The following is a 27,355-nucleotide window of genomic DNA, read 5'->3' on the forward strand; positions in this document are numbered from 1 at the left end:
AAAGAAAGAAAGAAAGAAAGAAAGAAAGAAAGAAAGAAAGAAAGAAAGAAAGAAAGAAAGAAAGAAAGAAAGAAAGAAAGAGAAATAAAGGAATGAAAGAGGGAAGGAGGGAAGAAAGAAAAAGGAAGGAAGGGAGGAAGGAGGAAAGGAAGGAAGGAAGAAGTCATCATTTTTATAACACTCTAAGATGTATAAAATACTTTACATATATTATTTAATTTGAGCTTCACAACAACCCTGCAAGGTGTGTACTACAACTATCCCCATTTTACAGACAAACAAAATGAGGTTCTATGAGTCTAATTGACTTTCTCAGGGTTACACACATAGCATCTCACATGATATATGACCTCAATCTTCCTGACTCAACTTCATTGCTCTAGCTACTGTACACCAAGCATTTCAGTCTAAGAGCTCACTGAGGTAGATAACATAGGAATTATTATCCCCATTTATCAGATAATGACAACCAAGAGATAAGGAGGTTAAGTGGTTTTCTCAAGGTTATAAATAGTATGTGATTCTATAATATGAAACAAAATAATATATGTAACAGCAAGACCAATTTAAAGTCAAACTACTACTTCTATTCAGAGCAATGAAATAGAAGCAATACACTTTGAACCAGTAAGCAGCAACAGCACTGTTGACTTTTTTTCAAACTTGTCTTCCAGAAGGAGCAGAATTCTCTGGTCACAAGGACATAAGGCTCTACGGTATACTGCTCCTTCAAGGTGAGCTCACCTTCTTTAACTAATATAGCTCAAATCCAAAAACAAGCTTCTGGCCAGAGCGGGTCCATCAAGTCATTTTCAATGCATGAAGTGGGAAGTGATGACAAGATTTTAAACTTTACTCACCACCTGGGAAGCAGATCCTTTACGGAGGGGGACATAAAAGATGAGACATAAAGGAAGTACTCTTTTTTCGAGGTAAAGGACTTGAAGTTGCCCATGAAGAGTAAAGCTTGTATTTTAACCTTAAGAGGCTGAGGCTAATAGACTCTGGGAAGACCCCTGACATTGTAAACGAAGCCAGGGATGCCAGCCTTGGCCTACTCTTTTTTGTTTGTTTGGGGCTTTCCCTTTGTAGCCAGCCTGAATGGTGGGGCATGTAAATCGAGCCATAGCCAAACAGAGCATATCTTGTATGTCAACTCAAAAGAGACTATGTAATGAAGATGGTGCCTCTGGAGGGAAGGGTGGTGGTGGCAAGGTGATAATTGGCAAGCACATCTAGGATCAGCCAACTTTTAACAAGAGACAAGACTCTCACTGAGCAAAGTGGTGTTGCTGCTGCTGGAGGCTATCGCTTATCTAATTCTTTAAGTGCCTTCAGAAAACTCCAGCACCATACAAAGCCTGTAAGTTATCAGCTATGTGGCCATGAGATTCCCCAGCTCCTTAGCTAAAAAAAGTACTTTGAAAAGAAATGAGATACCCCAGGAAGAAGAGCACTTAGCCTAAACGCTACATGGATTCAACAATCTAATGCAAACCTCAAAATCACACTGCCAGTATGCATACTGTATACATAATTGCACCCAACCTAAACTCTCTGTTTCCAGCTTCTTTAAAATGTCACTTGTGCAGGATGCTTCTCAGTCACCTCCTCATCTCAATTGCCCTCTTCTGAGGCACTCTTCAGCTTAGTGGCATCTTCCTAAAATGAGGCGTCCAGAGCAGAACGAAATACTTTGTGGTCTCGCCAAGAAAGAGTACAGACTATTCCCGACTCCAATGCCCTAGTCTTGGGCACTAGGAGTCTCATAACAGCCTAAAATGGCCTTCCTCTGACTGCCATGTCATACTCTTGGTTATTCCTTAGATGACATTCAATCTCTTTATCTTGGCCCTTGCTGTTTCCTTGACTCGAATACAGTCCCTCCACATCTCAACCTCCCAGAATATCTGGTTTTCTTCAAAACTCAGGGTAAAGAACCATTTCTTACCTGAGGCCTTTCCTGACTTCCTCTTCCAACTTCTCTCACCCCTATTCCCAATCCTTAGTGTCTTCTCCCAAGGCCTTATATATATTCAGATATGTACATGCTGTTTTCACCAATAGAATGCAGGGTCTTTTAATTACGTTGGAATCTTAATGCCTAGCCCACTACCTAGTACCTAGAAAGACACTGAATGAATACATGCTTGTTTCCCTTTGACCTTGCAGTAAATACATCAACAAATTTCACTATAAATTCTGCTTGGCCTCTGCTTCTAACTCTGCCATGACAATCAGAGGAAGAACCGTATTTTAGAAACATTAAAAATAACTCAGGAGGGGGCAGCTGGGTAGGTCAGTGGATTGAGAGCCAGGCCTAGAGACAGGAGGTCCTAGGTTCAAATCTGGTCTCAGACACTTCCCAGCTGTGTGACCCTGGGCAAGTCACTTGACCCCCATTGCCCACCCTTACCACTCTTCCACCTAGGAGCCAATACACAGAAGTTAAGGGTTTAAAAAAATAACTTAGGATTGAGTTTTGCAAAATACAGGCTATGACAAATGCATTTGTAACATTTGCATAGATGGGATTGCTTCTTCACAGTCAGATCTCTCCCTCTATATATGCGTGTGACATTTAATTGAGAAATTCCTTCTTCCCAAATGGTGAAAATTCTATGGTGCCTTTAAAAATATCTTATATTTGAGAGTTTCCTTCCACTGAAAATTATACAACAAAAATGACATATATTATATCGTATGTCTACTCCCAGGAGAGCACTTTATAGAGGGTTCTGGGTAGAGGCAGCTAGGTGGCTTGATGGATAGCATGCCAGGCCTGGAGACAGGAGGTCCTGGGTTCAAACCAGACCTCAAGCACTTCCTAACTGTATGACCCTGGGCAAGTCACTTAGTTCCAATCGCCTAACCCTTACCACTCTTCTGCCTCAGAATTGAACAATTCGAAGACAGAAGTGAGGGTTTAAAAATATGCCCAGTGTTCTGGATAGGAAGCAAAGGAGGTTATAACATTTGAGAGACCTTCTGGGATAAATGTAAGCAATTACTAAATCTGAAGTTGGCTGGGGCATTGGAGAATTTTCTCTCTTGAAAGATATTACTATATACTAAGGACACGTTGAGACATCAAATAACTAGCTTACCTCTAATTCTAAGAGAATGTCTCAAGAGAGCCTGGCAAGGACAGCGGTTCATTCCGATAAAGCAGGACCCTCCACTGTCTAACACTTTCTACATCAGATCCATTTACTTCACAGTTCTTTCCTCTACTACTAGTCAAATTCATTCTTATTGGACACCTATTTTTAAGATCTGCAAATCTCAAAATCTTGAGATGTTGTGCTGAGAATTTTACAGGCAATTAACCTAGAAAATCATGTGTTAAAAAACATTTTCATTCCAAGGCCAACCATTTAATAACATCAGTGCTCAAGATCTATTGTTCCAGGGTGGGGATTAGAAATGGTAAAATGAGTGGCATTGAATTTGTCAATGTTTACCTCTTTCCTCTCCCCCAGCAAAGTGTTCTATCTATTCTCTCTTCCAACTCAATTCATGAAACACAATACTATCTACTTTAGACTAGGGTAATGCCCTTGTGGTAATACTTTATTATGATTCCTTGGATAAAATAACTTCAGTTACAAAAAAGACAAAGAACAGACACCACCACCACTTCCCTCTTCCAGGCAAGACACATTGAGCATAAAAGCTACCAAGGAAAAAGTTGTTGCTGGATTGAATTTACGGCTAGCATCTTGAAATCCAAATTCAATAGAAAGAGGACATTTAGAGGAGTTAACACCTATCCATGCAACACCTACCTTAAAGTACACTTTTAAAACTGCAAAATGGACCAAAATTTGGCAGGAATACTGACAAAACCTGTATAATAATAAGTTATTGGTCCTAGTACCCCAACACAGTAATATAGAAAGAAGAACACCCTCAGAAAAATCCTCACCATAAGGAAAAAGTAGGCTAGAGGCATACAATGGATACCGACTAGCTTTCATGTACTGGTAGACAACATATTCCCTACAAATACAGACTTAAAAATCTCCTGGACAGCTCCTCCAATAGGCTGCATTAGAACAGTACTGCCTGTATGGAAGGCATCCTAAGTGCCTACCCTGACATGGATTTCCAAAGACATGCTTTTTGGTAAATGCAGAGATTCCCTTTGTCTTCACAAGTTGACGTTAAGCTGTGTTAACTTAAGAAATTCATCTTGTCACCAAAAAAAAAAAAAGGAATAAAATCTGGGTCATCAGAAAGAAATACTGCACTACAGCAATCGCTAGGAAATGAAATTTAATTTGAAAGTATGTATTGTTTACCTTTGGGGATTTTAATGGGTAACTTGGTCTTTCCTGGAGAAAATATATTTTTACACTTGAGGCATTTATACTAGAAACACCCATGCCCTATTTACCAAAGAATGAATTAAGACTTCAACTCAATTCCATAAGCATTGATCAAGGACGGAACTAGTTACTGAATTTTCAAAGACAAGAACAAAGAGTTTCTGTCCTCAAGGAGCATCTATTTTACTGATCTACTGATCGATTTGGGAGTGGATATAATTAATATCGGACACAGTAGGACTTCGACATAGTTTTCATATGGATTCTATTGCAATTGCGATGTATTTGAAAGGAAAAGAGAGAAATTGCCTTTTACAGCTCTCCAAAATAAAGGAAAATGCCATGTCTTTCTTTTCGGTACTGTTGCCTTCTTGCCCCTACCCCTCCGTTTTCCTCATCTTAGCCACGTAAATAAGAAGCATCAGAAACTGTCTAAGGTGACTGAACATAACTGAATCGGAGGTTAAGAAATATATAAAGAAAGAGAAAGCCACACTGTTTTAATGAGTACAATCTATGTGAGAGACACAAAATATGCAAAGGTGTCCGGGCATATATTTGTTTCTATCCATCAAGACATCGCTTAGATGTAAAAATATGCTCAGAAAAAGCAAAAATAAGCTCCACTCCCTTGCTTAAAGTATTCAAGGGTAGACACTAATAAAGTTTATGGAGCAGTTAGCTGAAGGCTAAAGGCTAAAATAACTCTTGGAATAAGACTTGATTTAAAACAAAAACATTTTGCAGAAGGGAGATAGTGAGAAATGCCCAAGAATTCAAATTTTAAGTAATCACCATTATTTTGATTTCATTGATCAGAGGACCAGAGGAAGATAGACTTAAAACCTGGATGGATCTTTTAGGTCACTGGCTGGACAATCAAAAGGGCAAAAGAACATATACTGCTTTTTGTTTATTCTAATTCTTAACCTCAGCACATCTGACCGAGAAGACAATGAGCTCCATGGATTCCAATTTTTTATTTTTAGGTTTTGGAGCAACTACAAATGAAGATATTTTTTCCCCTAAAGGCTCTGAAGTTCTGCCTAGTATTTCCATGTAGTAAAAATCTCCCATGGAGAAATGGGAGAAAATAGGCTAAAGAAAATGAAGTGCTCTAGAAAAGGGACTGAGCCTTTAGGTATAGCCTGGAAGTTCAAATGCTAGCATTCAAGTTGGTTTGTTTGTTTGTTTTGAGAGGGGAAGGTTAATTCTGAGATCTAATAAGATCTCATACTGGCCATCTCTGTAAGGAAAAGGCTATTGGCTCTTTACTCAGAGGCCTGGGTTTAAATCTACATGATATTAATTGTATGACCTTATGCAAATTAGTATATCTCTCTGGGCCTCATTTTCTTCATATGTAAAATGAGAAGATGGACGAGGTCCACTCATGTCCTCAGATGGTTTATTAGCAACTGAAAAGGGTTCACTCAAGTACCCCATCTGTGTGATCTGATGATCTATGCTGGGTCTCTGGTAAAAAAGATACTCTATTACTCCTTAAAGAAGTCTGAGAGAGAAAAAAATGCCATTGTGGGTAAATCAAGATGATTTAAGGAAGAGTGAAGGAAAAAACCCAAATATGCTGTGACATAACAAGCAGCAAAGAGCACTGAGGCTAGGGGGAACTGACAGAGGGAGAGGGGCTCCACAGAGAGAGATCTGCCTTGGCTTTGGCCAGAAGACCCTGCAGAGGAAGAGAGAGATGATGAAAAGCTCCCCTTTATCTCATCTTTCACTAGGAAGATCCCTGTTACTCCAACACGTCAACTTTTTGTTGGACTTAAATTTCAGCTGTCTGATCCGGTTGTACCTAGCAGGCCTCACTCCTTTTTTCCTCCCTGAACACAAAGGGGAAGAGGCCTATCTTGCATCATCAGTGTAAGGCTACAGAAGTACTTGTGCAAAAAAGTGGAACTTTGTGACTCCTACCAGGAATGTTATCAGTACTGATAACGAGATGCCATTTGTTGACTGTAAGTTATCCTAACTTGTACCCTCCAGATGGCCTTAGTTTTCCAAAAGAGATCCTGAAATTGCCTCGAGGCATCGGATATGGTTTCTACTCTTTGCTTCTTTGTCATAGCAAAGACATGGACTGAATGACAAAACAACATACTAGGCTACTCCAGTTTTATCCTATAAAGCTCCAAATCCACATTTCTAATTTGTAAGTTCCTCAAAAATGGAGGTCAAACTCACAATCTTTGTTACTCTTAAAAAGCATGAAAAATTCCATTTTCTTCCTGTGTGGCAAATAAATGTAAGAGGAACTTGGAGATCTCTGAGGATTAGAGTAGGCTGCATGAGTAGAAGTGGCCATCTGAGCTCCCATAGAGTAGGATATAGCGAAAGGCAGGAAGTAGAGAAATCATCTGCTGTACATCCCTCTCTTTTTCAGAGAAGACACTCACCCAAATGCCCAAAGAAATACTGGCTCCATAGTCGGCATCCCCTAAATTCTAGTTGGTAGGTTGGTTGGTTTTGATTTTAGAGAAATGGCACGTTTACCTTGAGCAAGATTACGGCATACGAGCCACCTAAAACTGGGCCAGTATAGGTAAGTCTGGGGAAAATAGAGCAGTTCCTCAGAGTGTAGTCATTTGAATGTCAATGACCAAATTCTGAGTTCGAGTTGCTAAAGTTTTAACTTTGAGATATCAAAATATTCTGGAATTAATTTGTAGTTACTGAGGCACAATAGCAGAAATGTTGCTAGCAGCCTAATAGAAATTTCTACCTGTCTGGCACGTCAAAGCCAACCAATATACATCTGACATGCTCTTTTCTTTCAATCAGTCCAAGGGGCACAATTACTTGGTTTGGCTCACCTGAATTATTCATGACAACCCCATTTTTCCTTTAAAGACACTGATTAAAATCATTTGCATTGCTATTTGTTTTTGCCATATTTTCTGCTTCCCTTATTTTCAGTGCTGAAAAATAAAGGACACACAGGAAAAGAAAACAAAGGCTCTTGCTCCAGCACAGTCATTACCAGTCCTGGCGATTTTCTTCCTCTGAAATCTGACTCATGAGCATTTGAAATGATGGAAATAGAGCAAATGAACACATTCGCTCCTCTTTTTTCGACTTGAAATATCGTGATTTTAAAAAAAAATCAAGACGTTACTTTTCCATCATTTTCTCAGCAGTGATTTCAAAGTATTAGACTGTATGAAGGTTTGCAAACAAACAAGCTTAAAATATGCCCAAGAAGAGAACAGCGTTCTCTAGAAGCGCAGCCTTTTTTTTTTTTTTTTAAACCCTTGTACTTTGGTGTATTGTCTCATAGGTGGAAGATTGGTAAGGGTGGGCAATGGGGGTCAAGTGACTTGCCCAGGGTCACACAGCTGGGAAGTGGCTGAGGCCGGGTTTGAACCTAGGACCTCCTGTCTCTAGGCCTGACTCTCACTCCACTGAGCTACCCAGCTGCCCCCTGCAGCCTTTTTTAAATCTCTTATAGAAGAAAGCTCAGTTTACTAATCAATAATAATGATGTAGCTGTTGTTCAATCATTGCAGTTGTGTCTGACTTTTCAGGATCTCATTTTGGGGATTTTCTTGGCAAAGATACTGGAGTGGCTTTCCATTTCCTTCTCTGGCTCATTTTACACATGAGGAAACTGAGGCAAACACAGTTAACTGATTTGTCCAGGGTCACAAAGCTAGGAAGTATGTGAGGTCAGATTTACCTTCACAAAGATGAGTCTTCCTGTCTCTAACCTTGATGCTCTCTTCTCTTTACCATCTAGCTATGTCTATTTAGAGTTTTCAGCTTTGCAAAGAGCTTTACAATTATTTTCTCATTTGATCCTCTCAACAACTCTGGGAAGTAGGCATTATTATGATCCCGGTTTTACAGATGAGGAGAATGAGGCATACAGAAATTCAGTGATTTACCTAGTCCCGCAGGTAATAACTGTAAAAAACAGAATTTGAACTCAGGTCTTCTGAATTCCAACTGGATTCCAATTGAATTCCAATTCAATTTCTCCCTTTCTCTTTATACATTTTCTGCTGCTCACAAATAGGTGCAGGCTTCCCCTGTCCTAAAACCAACCAACCAACTTAAAAATCCCCTTCTATTGACCCTGCCATCTCTTCAAACTTCCCCTTTTGCTCTGAAAGCTGGGTTTTGCTCTAAAGACCCAGAAGAAGCTAAGTTGTCTGTACTTTTATTTCTTTCACTCACTTTGCAATCCTCAGCAATCTGACTTCTGAGTTTATCACTCAACTGCTCTGCTAACCAGTAAGTAAAGTTACTGATGACCTCTTCACTGTTACATTTAATGGCCTTTCCTCAATACTCATCTTTCTTGATCTCTGAAGCATTTAGTACATTTGCACCATTTCCTTCTGGATCTTCTACCATCCCTGTGGCTTTATGACATTACTTGACATCAATTTCCCATATTTCAACTATTTGCTACCATAATAAAAACTAAGCTATAGAGCTTTAACACTTACAAGCCACTTTATCTGTTATCTTATCTGAGCATAGCCATAAGCCTCTGACTTTATTTTGTACTATAATTATTATTACCCCATTATATAGATGAGAAAACAAAGGTTTACAAGGTCCATGGAACCATAATAATGCTGGAATGAACCCCAGAGACAATCTAGTTATGTGACATATCAGGACTCGAACACAAGTCTTCTTGATCTTAAAGGCCAAATTCTGTCCATGAAGTCGTGATTCCTCACACTATCTCCCAGATGCCATCGAAAGTTTCTCGTAGTATATAAAAGGCATCATAGGAGTGAGTTTGGGACAGCTGGAAGCTTCATTCTATCTTAAGGTTCAGTAGGGAACATGGCGGCCTACAAAGTAGCAATCTTGACGCTAAGGCTCTAGCTGGTGTACTTGTATGATCTGGGTCATTACTGTTATCCAGCTTGGTCTATATATGATCATATGAAGTCAACCCAGAAAAGCCAGGAAACCTAGTACATGAAGAAAAGAAATTTAAAAGAAAACCATCTGAAAATATCTCCATGTAAAGAGAAATGGGAAAACTGAACCGAAAAAGCAATATTCAATCAGTTATAGAGGAAAGGCAAAGACATAGGAAAGTATACCTTTATGAAATCCCAAACGCATATGGAAGGAGTTTTTTTTTTAAGAGTTAATAAGTAGAATGGGCTTTACCCTTTCCAGTAAGGGATCTTCTTCATGCGAGCATTATTTAACTTAATTAATGGAATGGTATTTTTCAGTTACATCTCAAAAGCAAGCAAGCGCTATATGCCGCCATGATGAAACGGAGTCATTGTTTGACCGTGGATAAGAATTCTAGTTACAAACTAATCAGAAATGAAATGGAATCTAAGGGTTTGAAGCTGGCAACTTTAAGAGGAGATAACAAATGGAAACAAGGCATCGCTTTGGTTCATTAGAGGTGACTATATTCTTTCTGCCTCTCCAAGGCCACATCTTCTTTTAAGACTCTCCCATGAGGATTCTCCAGCTTTTTGCCTTCTCGACCAACTCATGCCACAATTATATTTTCAGTTAAATAAGTATATATTTTGGATCACAGAGCTCCTGGTTTTTGTTCAGATGTGTCAACCTGAGTTGCGTTTTAGGTTGAAGTTAAGTCTTGATGCAAATATTTTAAAATGTTACTAAAATCTCATTCATCAGCAAAGGCTTCTGGGATGTATCTAAAGCCAAACTATTTTTGATTCTCTCCCATGCTTTCCTCCCTTTTGAGAGAGACAGACAGATAGACAGAGACAGAGAGGGCAAGAGAAGGAAGGAAGGAGACTGAAAACCAGAGACAGAGAAATATAACTGTGTGTAGAAAAAACCTAAAGGCAGAATTTATACACATCATTTTAAAAGGCTGGATTCAGTCAAGCAATGAATCTTTTTTTTTAAAGTCAATTGTTTGCCTGGATTCAACAGATTTTTTTCAAATGAGTTTATGTGTATAAATAGCTTATATCCCTATTAATTGTAGAAATGAAGGTAATCCAAATGCAAAGGAGGCAAAGAAAATTTCATTGCAGATAAACATGGAGAGGAGAGGAAAGGGTGACTTTCTCAGACTTAGAGAACATTGGTGGTAGAATGAATTTTAAAAATCACCTAAGGTGTTATCACACTCTAGACAATTTAAAAATACTTTGACTTTCTGGCTCCTTTATCGAGATTAGAAAGGATTTTTGATAGATCACTAGCAAAAGAAATGCTTTCTCCCTCCTTTTTCTGCATCCTGAGGGAAGAAATCATAGTCTTAGAGTCATCTTTATTTAATTAATTAATTCAGAATATTTTTTTCCATGGTTACATGAATCATGTTCTTTCCCTCCCCTCCCATAGCCAACGCGCAATTCCACTGGGTTTCACTTATGTCTCAGAGACATTTTGAGTTTGCTGTGTACTTGACTAAAGGTTCCCTCTACAGTATCCCTGAAGAGTGCTCTCCAGCCTTCCTTTGAATACTTCTCAGGTTGGGGAACTCACTGCCTCCTAAACAGCTCCTTCCATTTCCTGATCCTAATTCCATTTCTTTCTGCTTCTTTGCAACTTCCCCAGTTCTTTTCATTCTACCCTTTGGGGGCCCAAGTAGAACAAATATAATCTCTCTTCTACTTGACATCCCTTCAGATATTTAAAGATGGCTATCATCTCCCAGAACCCAGGCTCTCCATCTAAATCCCTTCCTTTCTCACTATCTTTTTAAAAACAATATCTATCACATACGCAGCAACCCATCCATCATTGTGGAGAGGATTTATATCAAGGCATAAATTATATTAATATCTCTATTTCTTTGGATGGTCCCACTGTCTTTCTTTCAGGCAGTTGAATTCATAACCTTAGTGTTATCTTGTGTTCTTTCCTTCCTCTCACAGCCTTCTAATCTCATCAGTCCCTTGGATGTGGCTTTGGAAGTATTTCTCATTTCTTAAGCTCATCCTGTCTCATTCATATTGCCATAATCTAGATGAGGACCACCAAAGGGCTGTTTCTTCCTCTTGTAAATTCCCCTTCCAAACTATTTTCCCCCCTACTTCCTGAGCCACCAACAATGCATTTTCCTGATGTGTTTCTCTTCCAGGAACCACTTTCAGTGGTATCCTTTGTCTATTGAGTAAAGAATTGAATTCCAGACCCTAGCATTCAGCCCCTTCCTCCACATCCTGACTACAACCTACATTTCCAATTGAATCCCATCCATCCTGCCCTTCGGAATCAGAATTTTAACCCTACTATGCACCTATCTGCTCTAGGAGTAAAAATGAATGAAATACTCCAGATAATTTTAAATGAAAGGATTTAATAACAAAAAGGAAAGGAAAGGGATTCCTTCAGTTAAGTGAGCAGAGCACAGAGCCAGAGAGGCACACCTGCCACATTTTAACCAAAGCAAAGCTCAAGCTCCCCCCAAAAGAGCCCCCGCAGCAGCAGCAGTGTGGGTCTCAGCCGGATTTATCTCCCAAGCCCCAGTATAGCAAATGAGGATGTGCTTAAAAGGATGTTGGGAATTTAGCTGAGGTGGGGCAAATTTTCCACCCGCACACTGCCCACCTCAGCTTGCTCTTTGTTGCCTCCATGTTGTTTTCTTAACTATAAGGCAGCTACTGCTTGTAATGATTGATACGATTTAAGTATGTCTTTTCCCCAAAGACTTATCACATTCAAAACCTAAAACGACAAACATTTCTATATGCTGAGAGTAAGCATGGGATAGTGGGCAAACTTGGGTTCGAGTCATGCCTCGGACATATACTGTGCTCCACATAAATGTCTGGGATTGTAAATTATGGATGAGTTGCCAAACTTCATTAGTGAGGACAGTTTACACACCAGGAGTTCCATACACCAATAAAATCATAGACCTCCACCTCACTGCCTCTCCATCCCCCCAGCTACAATTGTTTCATTTGGAATGAAAAGACCTGGATTTGAATTCTGGTGCTCTCCCTTAATACCTATGTGATCTTGGGCAAGCCACTTTACCTCTTTGAGCCTCACTTTCCTCATCTATAAAATGAAGGGGATGGAAAACATAACTTGGAAGGTCTTTTCCAGCTCAAAATCTATGGTCCTTCCAATAATATTAAATAAGGAAAGAATATCGAGGAAGTGGAAATGACACTAGTAGCTCCGATTTAATATTGGTTATTTTAATATTACGATTACACTATTTAAGGAGAGTTGAATAATTCTTATATTGCCAGTAAAAGGTAAATACATTATCCTGAGAGGTTATACCATAGAAGCTAAAAATGCAAATGGGTCAAAGAAGTTCTTCGATACATTTATAGATGGAGATGTAATATAACACTGGATAAAGGGAAGTTAGGGCTGCTGTTCAGACTATATCCCTAAACTCTTGAAGTCACTGCCAAGAGGGATAACTAATACATTTGGTATAAAATGGCCCTGGATGTAATGGATCTGATTGGGTGTGACCAAGGATGGAATTTTTTATATTGGTTTTTAAAAAGAATTTTCTCCAAAGAATCAATTTGTGTGTTTGTTGGGTCAAATGCCAAGAGGGCAGAAGATACCAAACACTATCGCCATAAACAGTTCCGGAAAGCATTGTGAGGGCCAGTGTCAGAGCATGGGTAAAACTGTCAATAGGAGGAGACCAAGAAGTTGCCTGGGAAATAGATATCCTTGTGAACCCCAAGAGCTGTAGCACTAGCTTTAATTTAAGCAGTTTAAATGTCTTTCTGTTTCCTCCCTAAAAGGTAAGAAGAACAAGATTATATGACAACATCCTTTGGCCACACTCCATTTTTTTTAAAATGGAAAGATGCTCAGAAAATCTTTTATTTCCTTGGGGGGGGGGGGAATGTCATCTAAAGTGCATGTGATAAGAATTCCAATACACCTCCTGAGGCTTCCTATGCAAACCAGAAGTTTTACATTATCCATGAGAAAAGAGAATGACTGCAATTCTTTCCCTACTATTATTCAAAGTTACACTTGATGAGTCTTGCAATTATTCTCTTCCTAAAAGAATGGAGAGAGCTTAAGTTAAATAGCTATTCAGTTGTAGATGACATATTTAAGCTACATCCATCTACAATGAGGAGCTTCCCCTTTCTCTCCTTTTGCTCTCTTCTTAACCCCTTGCAATCCGTTTTCCCACCTAACCATTCTACTCAAACCAGTCTCTCCAAAGGTAATAATAGTATCTTAATTACCACATTCCATGATCTTTTCTCAGACATCAAAGGCTTTATACCTCTAGGCAGCCTTTAACACTACAGATCATTCCTTCTGGATTCTTCCCTTTTCTCTAGAATTTTTGGGACTTTACTCTGGGCATTTTGTAGTGGACCTAAGCCCTGGGAGACTCCCATCTCCCAGGACTCTCTCCCAGTTTTCTGCCTATCTCTTTGTTTCCTTTGCTGTACCCTCATCTAGATCACTCCCTCTAACAACAGGTGTTCCTCAGGGTTCTGTGCTGGGTTCTCTTTTCTTCTCCCTCTAGTCCACTTTATTTGGTGATTTCATCACTTGCCAAAGATTTAATTGCCATCTCTATGCTAATGATTCTCAAATCTGGCTTTCCTGCCCCAACCCCTTCTACTCATGCATCTCTGACTCCTTTTCAGACATCTCAAAATGGATGTGAGGTCAACATCTTAACAGCTTAATGTGGCCAAAATGGAATCCGTTCTGTTCTTTCCCCTTAATGACTTCCCTGTTAGTGTGGAGAGTAACACCACTCTTGCCAGTCTCTCCTGACACAACCTAGGAGTCATCCTAGATTCCTTACTATCTCTTGCAGCCCATCCATACCCAATCTGTTGCCAAAGCCCACTGATTTTATCCCTTCTTTTCTCTCACTTGGCCACCACTCTAATGTAGGTCCATATCACACCTCACTCCTGGACTACCCAGCAAATAAATTCTAGTGGCTCCCTATTGCCTCCAGGAGCAAATACTGATTTGCTGAATCAAAAAAAAAATTCAATGGCTGTTCTAGGATTCTATCTCTTGGTCCCTGGTATTATGCCTTGAATGCTCTTTCTCTTTCACTCTATCTACTTATCTCCTTGGTTTCCTTGAAGTGCCAACTAAAATCCCACCTCTGACAGGAAGCCTTCTTCAACCCTTTTTATTTATTTTTTAAATTTTATTTTATTTTAATTTTTTTAAAAACCCTCACCTTCCATCTTGAAATCAATACTGTGTATTGGTTCCAAGGCAGAAGAGTGGTAAGGCTAGGCAATGGGGGTCAAGTGACTTGCCCAGGGTCACACAGCTGGGAAGTTTCAGAGGTCAGATTTGAACCTAGGACTTCCTGTCTCTAGGCCTATCTCTCAATCCACTGAGCTACCCAGCTGCCTCTCCTCAATCCTTTTTAATTCTAGAGTCTTTTTATTTATTATATATTATTATTATATATATTATTAGAGTATTAATTATTTTCTACTTGCTCTGCATATAGTTTGCTTGTATGCATCTGTTCACATATTATCTCCCCCATTCTATCCCAGATTCCTTAAGGGAAGGGCCTATCTTTTACCTCATTTATAGCTCAGGGCTTAGCACAGCACCTGGCACCTAGTAGGCACTTAATTAATATTTACTGATTAAATGATTGAGGGATCTCCAGACTCAGTTTAAGGGCCATTCTAGAGCCTTAAATGAAGTCATTTTTAGTCAAGAAATTTCAACTGGCAGAGACTCAGAAATATCTATCACTTCCATGAGCCCACCTTATTGAAAATAATTTTGGAATAGTTTTGTCACTATACCCTGAGGCATGGCTTATGGTTTTAAACACTTCTAATGTGCATGACAAAAATGAACTGGAACTTTTTTTTTTCTGTTGCCATCCCCACCCTCCATACTGAGTTCCCTCCCTACTTTAGAACACATTTAAGTAATTCGGGTCATGTCATCACCCCTTCTTCACAGAAATCTAGTTTCAAAAAAACAAATCTGTTGATTTGTATTTTCTAAAATGTTTCATTCTTCATTTTTCTTCTCTATTCCTTTCTGTTTCTCCTCCTCCCTCCTATTTTCTCTCTCTTCTTCCCTCTTTTATCCCTTCCCTCTTCCCACTTCCCCCTCCCCCCTCTCTCAATCATCATTTTTCTGAAAAGTAAATATAACTTGTAAATCTGATAAAAATTCCGACAAACTGTGCAAAGCATCCAACAGCTGCTTTCTCAAAGTGGCAAACTGTTATAACACATTTACTAAATTTTACTGAGGTTTTTCAATCCTGCCTTCTACAGTTCTACCAATCAGTCAGCCAGGAATTAGTCTGGTTGCTGTTGGTGATGTCAAACGAATCTATTGCTATGGACACCACTGTGCTGAGTGGACACTACTGGATACCCATCGCTATTTCATCAAGTCAGGAGACCTTCTCTCTTCCATTCCTTCTAGTTTCCTTGACTTTCTCAGTAAAATTCCTGGTCATTTTGGGACTTCATTCTCTAGAAGATGACATTTATGAGGCAAAGGCTATATTATAACATTTGAAATAATGTTCTCTTTGTCTCTAGACTGCCGCTTCACTTAGGATCACTGTTGGACCTTGAATGTCTCATCCCTTTGTTGAATACAGCTGACTACTATGAAATGACTGCTTGATCCCAGAACTATCAATGCAATTTAAAAGAGGACAATCAGAATCAGAAGAAAAAAGAAACTAAGTATTCCCAGAGCCTGCTGTTACTACTTCCAAGGCTCCCAAGAGCCTCTCTATGGATTTTAGGTTGTAAGGCGAGACAGCTGATGTAACTCCTTTTTGAGACTGTGACTTTCATGAGGTTTCCTCCCTGTTGAAATGTATTTAAACCCTGTTCTCCTGGTCCCTCGTGGGTACCACCCCTGCATGCTGATGCTGAGTGGTGACCCCAGATCTCTATCTCCTAAAATCATCACTTATGTTGGTACTGTATTTAAAACAAAAATCATATCATTTCAAAGGCATAATTAAATATAATCTGGGGGTGGTGGTGGTGATGATATTAAGGAAGGAGACAGAACAATCATCCTGGACATAGGTATGTGCATTTCCTTTCTACTCCTGAACACGTGAGATAATCTGAGAAGGCTAGGAAGAGAAGGGACATATAGAGAGCATGGAGTCCAAACTCCTTATTTTATAGATGATGGAACTGAGGACCACAGAGGCCTGCTGATTTGTCTGAGAGCACACAATAAGTTAATGCTAGGGATTACCCTCTTGACTTTTAGGTCTATCTTCCACCCCCTCCCATTATGCCACACTATAGGATGTTGTAAAAAAGGTTTTTTAAAAAAATGCTCATTTTTTCTTTTATTTTAAAGGTCCCATTTCTAAGCTAATTTTCATTCAAATTATCAGTAATTAAAAGAGATTTAAAAGTATACTGCATTCCTCAATAACAGAATGTGGTAAATGCAAACATGATTTTCCTCACTTATTCTCTTTTTGGTGAAGTCATCCCTAATTCCTGAAGGTGTCAGTGTTACATTCCTCCTTTTTTTACATGAATCATATTTGTTTTTGATTGTAATATTTATCTGAATTTAATGAACACAAAAGAGAAAATATGTATAAAGTAGAATAGAAAAAAGGATTATATGCAAAACTATTGATCTCAATTCATACAGCCTGCTTTTAAAAATATATATACAACCAATTCAGCATTTTTCTATCAAAAATGTCCTACTTATCTGTATTTTCTTTCCCCGCCCCATTCTTCCTTAATTATTCTTGTATTACACTTATTTGTGTATATGTTGCTCTCTACAACCACCACACACAATGGAAGCTTCTTGAGGGCAGGGACTGTTTCCTATTTTTTTTTCTTTGTAGTCCCATCTCCTAGTAGAGAGTTGGGGACATAGATAGCACTTAAAATGTTTATAAAATAGAAGTGAAGGAAAAGGGAAAACAAAGTCCCAGAATTCCAAAATTGTAATAAAATTCTCACATTTGGATTCTTGGGGGTGTTGACTGGGAAAAAATACAGTGGAGCACAAATTCTTTTTTGGGGGCTAGTAGAACTTGTAATAAGGGCTCAGAGATAAACAATGTGTCTCTGGTTTGAGTATCAACCTAGATCAGCTCAAGGAAGCTCGATACTAGCTTCATACTAGTACAATGATACCTTCTAATGACTCTCAAAGACCATCTCCTAATTCATAAAGGGAATGCAATTTGTATTAGTGGAAAGAGTATATACATCAATGACGGCTCCTTGGAGTATGAAAGAAGTTTGTTGTCTTCATATTTACAAATAATGCATCATCACATATTCTGCAGTGATGTGGATGCCAAAAGAGTAAAATCGTTTGTTCTAGTGTGGTTGATTTTGGTATTTTCTCTGTATTTTCTTTTTGAAATGATCTAATTAACCTACTAAACTCTAGCTGAATCATTATGATAAATACTAATTTTAAGAGATTTACAATAGAAATCCTTAAAATAGGTCACAGGAATTATGTGTGTTATGTGCAAAGTTATTTTTTTTCCAAAATAAAGATCTGCATATTAGCCGGAAATAATATCATCAACTGCTAAAAAAAGGCAAAAAAAGACTGTGGTACAAAATTTCACTCACGTTACTGATGATATGTTGAGATAGAGGCTCAAAATTATCTGATAAAGATTTAAAAAAATCTCAACATAACTGCCATGAAAAGTTAAACAAATCTCATTTGCTCAGTTATCCAAATAAAACGAAGGTAAGAAAAATGAACCAATACAGTTGGAATAGGAAGGTATCACTCCAGTTAGCTCGAGGTGAGCTGTTGAAGCAGGAATGAGCATTCTTAAGGACTCACAGAATGTTAATAATTTGCTCAAATAACATAGTTTCCTAAAGAAACCAATACACATGCACGGGGAACTCACCAAGCAATTGAGATTTTCTTGAACATAAAATAAGTGTCTCTAAGATAAAAGCAAGAATCAAAAAGTGAGAATCAATAGAAAAATAGGAAACAATCCAGTAAGAATCTCTGTGACCTCTTTTGAAGTTTTTTTTTTTTTTTTTTTTTTTTTTTTTTTTTTTTTTTTTTAGCAAAGATACTACAGTGGTTGGCCATTTCCTTCTCTAGTTCATTTTATAGACAAGGCAAACAGGGTTAAGTGACTTTCCCAGGGTCACACAACTTGAAAGTGTCTGTGGCCGGATGTGAACTCAGATATTCCTGATTCTAGGCCTGTTGTTCTATCCACTGTACCATAATAATATTATTAATAACAAAAATAAATATCCATTTTTGTACTATTACTTAATGTATGTTATCTTAGAATAAGAGTCCTTAACTTAGGGTGTGTGACATCATTCTTTTACTATTTTGACAAATCTCGATAAAATTGGATTCCTCTGTAATCCTATATATTTTATTTTGTCATTTTAAAAGCATGATTCTGAGCAGGAAAGAGACTTCATTAGATTGTCAAAGTGATCAGTCACACAAAATGGTTAAGGATCTCTGCTTTAGAATTTTATTTTGGGAATCTTGAGTAACTAACAACACGAATGAGTTGACTTCTAAAATTCTGCTGTTAAGTTGGCGCTTTCAAAATTCGACATACATTTTCTTTAGTTCCTGGACAAGTAAAAGGATATTTATTCAAAAAATAGGAATTTTCTCATTAACTGACAAGGAGATTGACTAACTATATCCATTATATATAAGCATGAAATATGCTTTCTCTTTAGGAATTCTAACTAAGTGAACAGGTGACTAAGAACGAGTTGAGCATCTGGGAAACGAGAAGCCAGAAATTCCTCCAACTTGGTCTCTATTGGAAACCAGACAAACTACCTATAAAACAAAGATACGGCCAATCCCTAAAATGGTCCTGAATCATATAGAATGAAGGGAAGATCATGGCCGTTTCTATCAGTACCCAAAATATGGCCATCCACAACCACAAAGACTTCCAAATCAAGGTACAATTTACCAGAAGGAAACCTAATACTCTAATGTAACAAAATGGCAAATATTATAGTCAAAACATCAACAGCATATCTCTGAAGTATTGAGGAAATATTTACATCAATAAGCCTTGACAAGGCAAAGTATTTCACAGTCACACATCAGCATCTACCTTTAGGCAATCACTTTTCCCATGCTTGCTATTTCTATTGGGCAACAGAGCAACAGCTATAGTTTCAAATAAAATCACATGACTATGAAACAGTAACAACAAATGGTGTCTTTGGCTATGAAGAAACTCATCGAGATAGAATTGTCTATTTTGTGACGGATTTTAAGAACATTGACAATAACACATTATATATTTTATATTGTACTATTTATGTCAAAATAATAAGTGTTTAACTGATTGCTTAAAATATAGCTCAATCTGGCTTTGATTAATAAAGAACAAAAGTTGAATATCCAGATATACAAAATAGAATTGAATTTGGGCAAGGACAAACACATATTAAGGTTTTTTTACAAATCCACAAATAAGGAGAACTTGGTTTTGTCTTGCTGAAAATGTCTACAGTAGATAATACTAACAAATCGAGAGTGAAAAGAAATTCAAAATTATAGAAAGTAAGCCTCTACTAGGAAAATCTCAACCAAGATCTCTACAGAGGAAATCCAACAGTGCATTTGCCCTTCCCCAAGAAAAAATGCACATTGAACTCCCTCTAGAATGTACAGACACTTACAGCAAGTAGACTACTAATATGGGCAATGGGCAATTTGATTATCTGAAATATTATACATATTTGAAGAGGAAAAAGAATGTGTTGTGTATACAAGCCAAAATAATATAATCATTAAATGAGATCTTATTTTAGATTGAAAAAGATTTAAAGCAAGCAGTTAAAATTTCAGTGAATTATAAAAATATGTATTTATATGTCAAAAGAGCTAAAAAAAAGAACAGAAATCTATAAGCCACTTAAAATGTTACATGCATGATGATTGTTAGGTCATACTGTACCTTTCCTGAGTCCATTAATGCAAGCTAAAAAAAGATTTTCATAAACTCATTAGATAAGACGTTTTCTTCATATAACACATTCTCTTAAAATCAAACACATTTCAAATACAGTACAACACATTTTCTCTTAGCTTAAAAATGTATGCAATGACAGATTGCTAACAGAGAATAGAGGCAGTCAATGAAATTCAACATTATTAGTAAACATTTTTTTCCCCTAAAACCAGGTAATGATACCTTGATCATTACAGTCTTTAACCCTTATGGACGATCAATAATAAAAATTATAATATAATATAGTTGTTTTAAGACATTTATAATACATGGTTCTATCTTTTGCCTGAACTGACTCCTAAACTCAGTCAAAACTGTAAGGTTAATTAATCAGTCATGTAGATATTGATTGATTCTCCCTCTCTTTTTCTCTTTCTCTCTCTCTCTCTCTTTTTCTCTTTCTCTCTTTTCTCTCTCTCTTTTCTCTCTCTTTTCTCTCTCTCTCTCTCTCTCTCTCTCTCTCTCTCTCTCTCTCTCTCTCTCTCTCTCTCCCCACCCCTACATTGGCATACTTAAAATTAGCCAGAGGTGATTATAAGATGTTTTTAATCCTCTGTCATCAAAAGGACATATGAATACGGTGTCTTGTTTATATTTACAAAAAGCTCATATAAGTATCAGGATAATTTTTCTAGGAGGAATTAGGGGGACCACTATCAATAATAGTAGCTACCCACGTCCAAAGAATCAACAAATTTGGGTATGTTTTAGAGTAACTTTAAAAAAAAATCTATGAACCATGACCACTAGCTTAATTGTAAAAGCCCAAGTCATATATCTATTGGATACCAGTTTGAAATTTCACCAAGAAACCCTATTTGAATACATTTAACAATCCATCATTGGGTAGTGAGGCTAAAGAAACAGGAAATGGTTAGCAGGAAGGAATGCTAGTGATGATTAGAAAATGTCTTGAACCCCTGGTTTAAAGGCAACAAAAAAGAGGTAAAGATGCCGTAGGTATATGTGTAGCTGACACTCAAATGGATTTCAAAAGCCTTATGTTATCTAAAAGGAAACTGAACTGTGAGTAACTGAAAATCCAATAATATTTCCCTTTCAATCCTCAGCAGAGAGGCAGGGCACTCAGTGCATATCATTAGCAGACACGGTCACTTTCTTAGTTGTTTTTGCTTAAAAGGTTTTCCTTTGTTACAAATGATGGTTCAACATGCTATCCTCTTTTCTAAGGCAGAAAGGTCAAAGGACTTAAGAGTACAGAACAAGATACATTTTTGGACATGGCCAAAATGTATACTTGTTACAAGGATGCTACAAATTGGTTATAAGGTTTGGGTTTTGTTTTTCTTTTCCGTTGAAGAGGGAAGGTGGGAGGGAAAGAAAATAGATGTATTAACTGAAGAATAAATAAGAAACGAGGGTTCGATTTAGGGAGTGGTGATAGAGAATATATCCAGAAATGACTAAGATATCTAATGTATGTATGTGTATATATATATACACACACACACACACACACACACACACACACACACACACACACAAACACAAACACACATACACACACACACTCGGCAGCAAATTTTTTTTTTAGTGCTACAAAGTGTTACACGATCGCCGCCCCCCCATAATAATCATTGATGTTTTCTAAACATCCATTAAATCCACGGCACTGTTCTAATAACATCTGTAGGACACAGAGAAGACATATTCCTTGGGTTCTAATCCCAGTTCTTCCACTAAACAACTATGTGACCTTAGTGGCGGAGTTGGGACTAGAACCCAAGGCTCCTGACTCTCCAGTCCAGTGTTCTTTCCAGTATATCATGATACTACTACATATATCCATGTACACTTATATGAAATATTTTTATATAATATTATATATGTGAATATAGAAATATACAAAGAATTCATAAACATTCATGTAAACTGGAAGTGATTTAAGATTCTCTTTCATCAAGGTGAATGTTTTTAGAGTCATTTGATATTCTGTACTAAAATTTACTGAGGGAAAAAACTAAAAACAGGAGAGGTGTTTATCTTTGTTGTTGCTGTAGAAATCACAGTAACAACGAGAGGAAAGTAATTTGTTTCCTCTTATTTCTTTTGTAGCCTGGGTAAATTATTCTTTTTTTTTTGGTCTGGACTTGATTTGGTGCTCCTTTATATATAACCCAAATCAAAGAAAACCAGTCAGCCGCTCTTTTTGTTCACTGAATTATGAAGGGAAGGAAAGGAAGGAAAGCTTGGAATCTCTATTATAAATCTATTTGTACGGATTGCATCAGGAAAATAACCACAACAAATAGACTGACGGGATAATTTTGTAAGCAATCTTGAAAAAATGATATGATCCAGTAGACATTTATTGAGCAGCTAACATGTAAGGCAGTGGTCACAATCGTTCACCACAGACACGTTTCTGATTCCCTACTCCTCGTCCTAAAATGGCCCAATTAATACAATTGAGATCATTCTTTTGGATCAAGTGGACTAGCCTCAGGAAACCAAAAGGTCCATTCTTTTTTTTTTCAAACCCTTAACTTCTGTGTATTGGTTCCTAGGTGGAAGAGTGGTAAGGGTGGGCAATGGGGGTCAAGTGACTTACCCAGGGTCACACAGCTAGGAAGTGTCTGAGGCTGGATTTGAACCTAGGACCTCCCGTCTCTAGGCCTGGCTCTCAATCCACTGAGCTACCCAGCTGCCCCTACAAGGTTCCATTCTTTAAGTGATTTCTTTTAGTTGTTTTAAGGAAGCAGCAAGAGATGCAGATATCCATTTAGCATCAAACCATCTTTTCACTCACATTTCTAATAAATACTCTTTTCAGTGGAACTATTTGAAGCAAAGAATTTGATATTATTAAATGAGCTACAGAGCAATGACAATTGTAAAAAGTATGCTTTTTCTTAAAAGAGATATTTGATTAGGGAAACCCAGTCTTTTTAAAGTCAAATCATGAGGGGGATATTTTATATAGCTCTTTCTGACTACTCGTATATGACTTTTGTGAGATTTAATGTCCTCTGTACTTTTCCCAGTACGGATAATATCCGATCATCTTTGGATATGTCACCTAAAACGAAATGCTCATGTATTACAAACCGATCTCGGAAGAGGCTCTTCTCTTCTTTATGTATTTTCATGAAGAGGCATAAAGCATCTTTTATTGAAGGTCAAAAGATATAGTCAAGTCAGTCTGACTAACAACCTGCTTCTAAGTATAACATTCCATGAGATATGTGCAAAAATTCAATTCTTCCTGATGTAAATTCCAATCAAGCTAGTCTCAGAGTACAATCTACTAAGCCATAGTGTTACTGTACTTATGTAAATTGCATTGTGTCTGAACCTGCGAAACGGAGAAGAGAACAAGGGGCTGAGTTTTATTTGAGCGAGGTCTACGCTCCCATGAATGATATCCAAGTCCAAATAGTGAACAGAAAGAGCACCTGGTTTTCTGGAGGTGTGCGAGTGGTGACGAAGTTCCTAAGTTTATTCTTCGGCAGACTTTACTGGTTGATGCGTCCCTTGAGGCCCTGTGAAGTTCTTTATTCCAAAATTAGTGGCAGCTCCAAGGCGCTATTCTTGCTTTCCATACTAGGGGCAGCAAGAAGGAATTCAATCACATCGCTGACTTACTATGCCGTTACTGGTGGGGGCTCGGGAAGAGGGTTACAACAGTGCTGAAGACCAAATGGCATACCTAGTGCATAGAGTTCTGGCTTTTTACAGTTGGCATTGTGTAAAGAGGCATCTCTTGGGCCCGAATTGACCAGATTTCTACCTATATTGACCACATCTGTAATTGTCTCTTTTCATTTCATCCAGACACAGCCAGTTTAGCTTAGTCTAATGCAAATAATTAAATTTTCAGCAAATGCCACATACAGATTGGCAGACATGGTGGTTGCTGTTCAGTCATTTCAGTCATGTCTGACTCTTCATGACCCAATTTGGGGTTTTCCTGGCTAACATACTTGAAGTAGTTTGCCATTTCCTTCTCCAGGTCATTCTGCAGATGAGGAAATTGAGGTAAACAGGGCAGAGATACCTGCCTAAGGTCACATGGTAAGTGAGTATCTGAGGGCGGATTTGAACTCTCTAGACTCCAGTCCTCTCACTTTATCTACTGGGCCACCTAGCTACTCTGAAATCAGAGTGATTATATATTAAAATAAAGCTGATTTTTAAAGATACGGAACTATAATCTACTTGATCTGCTTTTTAGTAAATGAGAATAAGAATGAAAAAATTAAATTACTGGTGAGCTCTAGTATAATATGTTGAAATATTGAATTGGTGAATAATCTTCATTTGTTGGTGATCTAAAAGATTCCTGTATGAGACATGATGAGTCCTTGGTCATGTGTGAAGGTCAGGCACTTTTAGACCACAGACACAGATAAACCAAAATGGTGGCTGTGGGGTAAAGTCTTCATTTTTTTGGTAATAAGTATATCTTTCTTAGATTCACATTAAAAACAATTTCCCTTCCTTTTACATATACAATCTAATAGTAGAGGAGTGAGTGTGATGGGGTATGGGGAGAAGAAGGAGAGGAAGGATGAGGAGGGGTAGAGAGGAAGGCAGAGAGACATTCTGGAATTAATATCATGAAGCATTTATACTAATTTACAGAGTGAATAACGCATGGCAGATTAATAGGAGAAACTACTCATCACAGCATTTGCTATCTTAAGTCAAAGATCACATTTTACTCTCTTTTCATCAGGATAGATTTCTCCCATATCTCCCCTGGGTTCCTAAATAGGTGGCCAAAAGTAAATAAAAACAACCTCCCAATTCATAAAACAACCTGAGAAAGGATAAAGAATTGGACACAGAAAATGACAATCAAGAGTTCCTCCACTGCTTTTCCTCAACCTTTTGCTTTCAGTTACTTTAACTTCACCCATTAAATTTCTAAACGGCTACCATATCTACAAAATGCTAATTTTCAGCTGGATTCTATGAGGCAGAATGTGACTTTGAGGTACTTTAGACCAGCCTTTCAATGGATGATCAGCCTGTGAAGAGTCGTGTGAAGAGAAGGATGGTATCTTCAGCTTTCCCAACCCAGAATGGATGCTTCTATGGTCTACTGAATATTCCAGGTCCAACTCAGCTATCATATAGCTCTCAAGGGTGTCTAAAAGCCCAGTGCTCCAGGTATGAAGACAACTAAAACCTTGTGAACACTCTGAGAAGTTACCTGGAGAGACTGCTTTCATGCATAACTTTGAGGATTTGATAAGGGCAATACAATAAAGATGATATTTCTCAGATGCATTTTGGAGCTATCCAAAGTGATCATTTTGAAGGATTACACGGTATTCAGATATTTCACATCTTTCAGTGTTCAATGTATCTTTCAGTGGTTATAGTTTTTGGAAAGAAACAATAGATTTCAGATAGACTGGCTCCTCTTAAGGCCATTCTCAAAGAAGAGCATGGAAGGCAATTTTTTTGAGCTGAGGGTCATGATCAAATAAATACTTCGTAAAAAACATCCACAATCTTTTGTCAACCTTAGAATACTGATGATAGAACTTGAAACAAATATATTTAAGTAGGGAGATTTTCCAGGCTTTCCACTACCAAAATGTTAAATTTGTATCTGTATACCCTTGAAATTTAACGTGAGACTCTGCCTTAAGCAACAATTATTTCTGCCTTTCCTCAAGTAATAACAACTCTCAAATACATCTAGACATGTGTGTGCCATTTCACTTAAGACACGTGTCTCAGAAACATTATTTTTAAACTGAAGATCTTTGGATATTTTTCCCTATGCCTTCAGCAACTGATTGGATATGATCTATTAGCAGCTAATTCAATATCTGCTGTGATAAAAGGAAAACAAACTATAATTAAAATCTTCTTGTAGCAAAAGTGGACACAGTTCTAATTGAGTGTTTTCACTAAGTCACTTGAGGCTTTTCTCTTATTAATAGAAATCAATTGTATATGTTCCATAGTGGGCTTTGCTCTTATGTATTAACGTGGAGTACAAACTCTGTCATCTATGGATTTCAAAGATTGGTTGAAACTATGGATTTCAAATATTGTTTCCCCTTTCCATAATAAGACAGCCACCCAACAATGTCTTTCCAAACTGAAAAAAATTACATCAGGACAGACATTCCTTTAAATTTCATTCCACTCAAATCTTGTATAAAATCTTCCTATATCGATAAATTACCGATTCAGCTAAACTAAATTCTGAAAGCAGGGACTTCCCCCGCTCCCCAGACATTTTCATTCAGCAAAGGGCTTCTGGTTAGAAAGAAGTTAAATATTTTAAAAAATTTGTTTTCTGTGCACGTTTATAAGATAAAGAAAGATGCGTTCATATAATATTCATTGAAATCCTAAAGCAAGATGGAAGATGTATCGTGCAAAGTCAAATGTATAATATGTCTCTGAGAATGCCAATAACATCCAATAATGGGGGCAGCTGGGTAGCTCAGTGGATTGAGAGCCAGGCCCAGAGACAGGAGGTCTTAGGTTCAAATCTGACCTCAGACACTTCCCAGCTGTGTGACCCTGGGCAAGTCACTTGACCCCCATTGCCTGGCCATTACCACTCTTCTGCCTTGGAACCAAGACACAGTATTGACTCCAAGATGGAAGGTGAGGGTTTTAAAAAAATAACATCCAATAATATTCCTTATGGACATAGTTCTTAAACTCTATGTACTTTTTAAAGATGTAATTCCATGTGTTCTCATTAGCTAGAGCTGGTTTACTAAGGCCACTCAGCTGATCACAAAGAATGGTAGTAATGTGATAGTGATCAGTATCTTCAAATCAAAAAGGTGCCTCATCAAAGTTTCGCCGATGTTAACAGTGAACATATGTAGTGGTAGAAGAGAAGAGAGATCAAATGACTAAGCTGCTGTTGAACACCATAGTTCAACGTTTGGAGAAGCCATCAAGGAATCTTGGGCAATTAAGGCAATAAAGAAAAGAAAAAGAAGTTTGGACTGCCTGCTTGGTTCTTGGGCATTCTAGAAAGAATTCTACAGAACCAGGGTCTGACATCCAAAGATACGTGTAAGTACACATTTCAGTGATCAAGGGGATCATGCTTGGCAGATGG

The 27,355-nt window shown here is 37.8% G+C and overlaps 1 protein-coding gene across 1 annotated transcript in view; it reads right to left on the reverse strand.

Moving 5' to 3' along the window:
- Positions 1-27,355, reverse strand: part of LOC123253664 (protocadherin-11 X-linked-like) — a 542,326-nt gene that overhangs the window by 79,678 nt on the left and 435,293 nt on the right. The window contains 1 exon segment of the mRNA XM_044682822.1: positions 20,233-20,256. Within this exon segment, the coding sequence (XP_044538757.1) occupies positions 20,233-20,256 (24 nt within the window).

This window comes from Gracilinanus agilis, chromosome X (assembly GCF_016433145.1).
Source record: "Gracilinanus agilis isolate LMUSP501 chromosome X, AgileGrace, whole genome shotgun sequence".
Taxonomy (NCBI): domain Eukaryota; kingdom Metazoa; phylum Chordata; class Mammalia; order Didelphimorphia; family Didelphidae; genus Gracilinanus; species Gracilinanus agilis.